This window comes from Sphaerodactylus townsendi, linkage group LG04, assembly GCF_021028975.2.
Source record: "Sphaerodactylus townsendi isolate TG3544 linkage group LG04, MPM_Stown_v2.3, whole genome shotgun sequence".
NCBI lineage: Eukaryota > Metazoa > Chordata > Lepidosauria > Squamata > Sphaerodactylidae > Sphaerodactylus > Sphaerodactylus townsendi.
Genome location: NC_059428.1, coordinates 150107765 through 150113764, shown reverse-complemented (window position 1 = coordinate 150113764; position 6000 = coordinate 150107765). Strand labels below are relative to the sequence as shown.

General features: G+C 42.1%; 1 protein-coding gene across 5 annotated transcripts in view; it reads right to left on the bottom strand.

Moving 5' to 3' along the window:
- The window catches only part of LOC125431001 (cytochrome P450 3A29-like), a 38690-nt gene that overhangs the window by 8936 nt on the left and 23754 nt on the right, over positions 1-6000 (bottom strand). For 3 of the 5 annotated variants that reach the window (XM_048493470.1, XM_048493469.1, XM_048493467.1), the window contains 4 exons: positions 5485-5537; positions 4323-4422; positions 4039-4152; positions 2521-2609 (listed from right to left, as the gene is read on the bottom strand). In XM_048493470.1, coding sequence (XP_048349427.1) covers positions 2521-2609; positions 4039-4152; positions 4323-4397 — 278 coding nt within the window. In that variant the 5' untranslated portion in view covers positions 4398-4422; positions 5485-5537. Of the gene's footprint in view, positions 1-83; positions 212-1600; positions 1750-2520; positions 2610-4038; positions 4153-4322; positions 4423-5484; positions 5538-6000 lie in introns of all 5 variants that reach the window. The other 2 variants (XM_048493468.1, XM_048493471.1) reach the window with 2 other exon arrangements.

Below are 6000 nucleotides of genomic sequence, written 5' to 3'. Positions count from 1 at the left end.
CACGCACGCACGCACGCACGCACGCACGCACGCACGCACGCACGCACACTCTCTGTCCACAGGTTCACATGGGCTACACTAACCGTGTGATCGTTCTTCTGCCGGTCCCTCTTGATTTTCTGGACTACGTTCTTGAAGAATTTCATAAAGGAGCCAGGTAACATGGTGACATTTAGCTTCTCCAGCACTTTCATGAAGAATGGGAAGACGACTGCAGAGGAGAAAAGCCAGGTGGTCGCTCAGGAAGGTGCAACAAGTCAGGAAGAAAGCTCACCCCCTTTGGGAGGGACAAGACCCTAGCACAATGGTTTTAGCAGAGCAAGATCTGAATCACCCAAGAGTGGCATGTATGTATGCCAGCATAGCATAGTGGTTAACAGCAGATGGACTCTAATCTGGGGAACCGGGTTCGATTCCCCACTCCTCCATATGAGTGGAGGAGTCTTATCAGATGAACCAGATTTGTTGCCCCACTCCTACATTCCAGGAGAGAAAGGGAGGTAGAAATCCAAACTCTTCTTCTTCCATCTCAGCATACCATGGAGGAAAGTCCGAAGCCTTTTTCTAGCTTTAGGTAAAAATGAAAGCAGTTCCCTGTGCAAGCACTGGGCCATTACATATCCATGGGGTGACGTCACAGCATGACATTACTAGGAAGACTTTGTTTACAGGGTGATTGGCTGTTGCCTTCCTCCAGTCATCTGTGATGGACTCCCAGTAAGCCAACAGGAAGGATGGATGTCCTTCATGGATTCAGACAGAGTCCGCCTCTTCTCCCTATCTTCTATACTGGTCTTGCTCAAGATGAAAAACATCAGGGCCCTGCGGGATTTGAGGCAATTCCGCAGGGTCTGTAAGGCAGAGCTGTTCCGCCGGGCTTTTGGTTGAGGCCCAAAAAACTGGAAACTGAAAATGTAATTATCTACTTCCAATTGCACTTGTTGCCTGCCCAAATCCCAATTCCCTATTTGCTTTAAAAGGCACATGATGCCAGTCTTATTTTAACTCTGATTTGACAGTTAGCTTTTAGGCGATTTTAATTCAAACGTGCTTTTAATATTAGACTAGGTTGGATTTTAATTGTCTTAACTGTTTTAATTGTCTTAACTGTTTTAATTGTTGACTGTTTATTTATTAATTTTATATATATGCTGTAAGCAGCTCTAAGCCCCTATGGGGAGGGTGGCGTACAAATGGAATGAACGAACGAACGAATGAACGAACTAACAAACTAACGAACTAACGAACTAACTAGAACATTTCTATGTAATCCTTAGAACCGAATCTTACCTGAAACCAATGATGCATGTAACTGCTTTCCTGTTATGAACCAGTTCTAAGAATGATATAGGAATGTACCTTCTCGTCTTGGGCATGACCAACATAAAAAGATTGCAGGGGAAGGAAACTCAAGGCTGTTGAGTCTGTGAATGTTCAAAAGGTCAACCAATGGCATGCAGGGAAAGAAGTTCCATGACCAATTGTGTACAATCATCAAAAGGAGGTGGAATCATGGAATGGTCCAGCTCCCCATATTTTTAAAAAACCAAGAGGGGGATATCGATCTTTCCAAATTCGATGGTACATAAAGGCTCCATACCGAGGAGGATCAACATAGGACTAAAGAAGCTGAACTTGAGAAGCTTTTTGACGTGCATGATGAAAGGGTCATCAGGATTGTTCATTGAATCAACGTCAACGCTGAAGGACGTGCTGGTTATAACATCCATGCTGTAGGCCCCAAACAAGCTGTGGAGAAGGGGAAAAAGAGGACATGTAAACCTGATAAATGCCATGACTCAGGACGTTTGTTTCGGAGGAACTTGTTCAGTAAGAATAAGAGCACTGTGATTTGCTTGGGACCATCAAACCAAGAGACACATTTTGCAGAATCAAGTAAGCGCCTTTTATAGACTGTAGATGCCATAAAAACCACCTCTGACTAATTCCACATTGTTATCTGACTTATTTGAGTCTCTGAAGATCCTCTGAAGATGCCAGCCACAAATGCAGCCAACTTTGTTCACAGGGTGATTGGCTGTTGCCTTCCCCCAGTCATCTGTGATGGGCTCCCAGCAAGCCAACAAGAGAAAATGCTACCAGAACACGGCCATACAGCCCAGAAACCACACATCGTCCCAGTGATTCCGGCCATGAAAGCCTTCGACAATACAGTAAACCCAAGCATTCTTGGAGAATGTCTCTCCTGTGAACTGAAATAACATGCCATACATTCGAGTGTTGCTCATTTAACTCCATTCTTGATTCTGTGATATGTCCATTTCATTCACAAAGGAATCACAAAGGAGGGGAGGGCTTGATCAGGTGTTCCCAGCCAGCAAACTTAGCAGAGCAGAATTTTAAGGGGATACACAGCTGAGCAGAGAACCAAAGACAGAATTTCTGATGATGAAGACACTGCACAAAATACAATATCCGAATGTCTTGAGGAGGGGAGGGGTGTTGCAATGCAATTCGGTTTCTACTGTAAAATCTACTGGGTAGATATGATTCACTCACTCTTTCATAGCGACGTCTTCGTCGTCAGCCGCTTTTTTCTGGACGTTCCTCAGCAGTTTCTCTCCATTATGGATAATGATGGGAAACATCTGAAACACAAAACAGATTCCTCAGGTGCCGTTGACACTTCAGAACGGCCTTTCATTAAACAGAAACATGCTCTGTTAAAAACCAGCAAGGATGTAGCATGAAGACAAGCTCACTATATAACTTCAGACATAACCAACCCAACCGTTCTCCAGAGCCTTTCTTCTATCTATGGGAACCTTCCAAACTCAATTTAATTTGGACTTGATCTCAGTCCACTCAGGCCCCATATTGGTGTGGAGAAGATAATCAGGATTGCTAAATAGGTAAAGGTTCTTAGACGTTTTTTAGATGTTTTGAACTGGGATTGAGTTGGCTCTCCAAACAACCACCCTTATTTGTTCCACTCAGTCAACCAACTGTTAAAAATTCCATCCTGCAAATTAGATCTGTGCCAACTAGAAAAAAAACCAGACTTTCCTGGGGTGGTCCCAAACTAGTGGAACAGTTACCTGAGGCTATTAAAACAGCAGTGATTTTTCAGGAGCTAGGTCAGGCTGAGTTATTCAGTATGCCTTTTTACTAATGGGCTATGATGCACATAGGAAGCCAGGCCTTGAGGGCTTGTAAGAATTCCGGGCTTGTCTGATCTTGGTATTTGAGTTATTGAGCTATTTTTATTGTTTGCTGACAGCATTTTAGTGTATGTTTGAAACCACTGTAACCTCCTTTAGCTGGAGAAATCAGGTTTCAAAAAATCCAAATGAACGAATACTCAACTAATACGAAGCACAAGAAACTGACATCAGTTTACAATGAACAAGTTCCTGTTTTCATTTTGAGTGTTTGTAAACACGCAGCCTTACAGAACAACAGACTATATTTCAGGACCACTTCATAGCCAAGGCAGAAGCAAATGCAAATTTCAAATTAACAGAGCAAACCTAATTAGAAGAAAAGGTGTTGGTTTTTATACCTTTAAGGAGTCTCAAAGCAGCTGACAATCGCCTTTCCTTCTCCTCCCCACAACAGAGATAGGTGGGGCTGAGAGTGTTCCCAGAGGACTGTGACTGGCCCAAGGTCACTCAGCAGGCTTCATGTGGAGGAGCTGGTTCTTCTCTGCTCTTAACCACTAAACCACACTGGCGCTTAGTCATGGGACTTAAATAGGAGTAACTGCTTACAGCATTGCACTACAAGGGCCCTAAAGTCTGGTTTTCTAACTCATTCTGTTCCGCATCTCTCCTTCCAGTCTTATCACTCCCCTAACAGAAAGTTGTAAGGTTCTTTGGATTCCCAAGACACAGGTTCAAAAACACAATGCTGATGGTTAAAAAAAATTCCCATTAATTATTAATATTATTAATAATATTAATTAATAAAGCTCCTTCAAAAGAGTCAAACCAAACTGATTAACTGGGAGAACATAATCAAGTTGTTGGCCAAAAATATTCATCGCTCTGTATCACTCGGGAGCGCCTCAGGTCTTACCTCCTTCAGTCTCCCGCTGGTAAAGGTGGGCGAGAGGACGGTGCGAATTCTCTTCCACTGTTCATCCTTGGCTAACGACAGGGCACTATCTAAGTCTCCATTCAAGCCGAAGTCCTATGTAGAACAACACAAAAATAGAGAGACCGTTGATGTACATTACAACCACGATTGGCAATCCAGTTGTTTTGGATGTGCCCAGAGACTAGCAAAGTAATCTCCTCAGGATCATGATGTCTTATCCAAAAGATCTCTTACCAGAAAAAGCACTTCACGGGAATACCTACCCGGCGGTTGGTGAAATAGGTGTAGCATTCTTTCACCAAGATGTTTTTGATGATGGTGGAATCCAGAATGACCATCACGGGCTGCCGACCATCATATATTCTTGTTGCCCAAAAAAAGGAGGAGGGAGAAGATAAACTTTTGAAATGCTTGCCCATAAGGCAGTGCTTTGAGGGGCTTCCATCTTGAGCGTCTTAAAGCAAGAAAGGGGCAGGGAGGAAGACAACATCTGGACAGAGGGAAGAGTGAGAATGCTGCGATTTGGGAGAAAAGTACAGAATATTCTCTTGAAAAGATATAACTGATGCCTGCCAAAGTATCAGATGCCAAATGAGGCATTTCACAAGAGGGGTTTTAGTTCCTCACTTAACTAGCAAAAGCAGGTTATGTTATGACAGCTATGTTTCTTAGTATCTTTCAGTTTGTAAGAATGAATATTTGGTCATTTGTAAGTATTAATATTTTGCCATTGGGATGGGGGACGGGGTTTGCCTTATGGACTTTACTATCTATCTATTTATTTGTTCGTGTATTTTTTCCCCCACAGAATAAGCCTTGAAGTCTCCTTACAAGGTCGGCATTGAATCTAGACTACCTTATCCTTGTATAAATAGCTGATTTGTGACATACCTGTATACTTTATATTTTGTCATTTGAAATGCAAAAGAGATGTAAAAGAATTATATAGTATGATAAGTTCTTTCTTTTTCACTCCAGTTGGAGGCTCATTACTGTCAGCAATTAGCTGTAGCCTCGTTTTCTTTACCTTAAGTTATAAAAGGAGGGATAGCAAATTTTAAAATAAATAAACATACCAACAACCCATTTATCATTTAGCACAGGGGGATGCAACCTTTCTGAGCCTGTGGGCATCTTTGGAATTTTGATACCAAGTGGTTGCCGTACAAAATGGCTGCCATCCATTAAAAATGGTCCCTATCCATTAAAAGCAGGTCCTTGGAGTAAGAGGACATGATGTCCAAATGAAGCATGAAATCTTTCTTGCAGGTTCATTTTAGAACTTAATCACCAGGGAACATTTTAGCATTGTTCAGATAACCTTTCCCCACTGGGAAGTCATTCTGTGGGATAGTTGGGGGCCTTATTTGGGTGCAGTGGTGGCTCAGAAATGTTGTAAATAGCTAAAAAGAAATGAGTGCTCACCCCCAGAGTTTACCATACTTCTGATGACACTTCAGGTCGAAATCCAAAGTTCCCTGTTAAGGTGGGAGAGGTGTAAGAAGAAAGGACAGTTCCAGCGAAGTGAAAATGAATTCTATTCATCAGATACTTTGCTGATCAGCTGATCTTCGAAAACTCGCTAGGCTTCTATCTTAGCTTTCCAGCAAGGCTATAAAACTATGGTATTCTGGAGAGCTTTTGAGGGCAAAAGGGAAATGCCCTGCTTATAAGGAGAGGTGGTGTGTTAAGATTTTTTTTAAAGAAATGAATTTTTATACCTGTTCTACTGTTTTTGCACTATCAAATTATTTTTATATTATTGTAAACTGAAGCTCCTGAAGCTCCTTCTGTATGTGCGGAATAATGCACATTGGATCCATTTTCGCAATTCTTTGCAAGTGGATTTTGCTATTCCACACAGTAAAATCCAGCTGCAAAGTGCACTGAAAGTGGATTGAAAGTGCATGATTCTGCATGTGCGGAAGGGACCTCAGATGC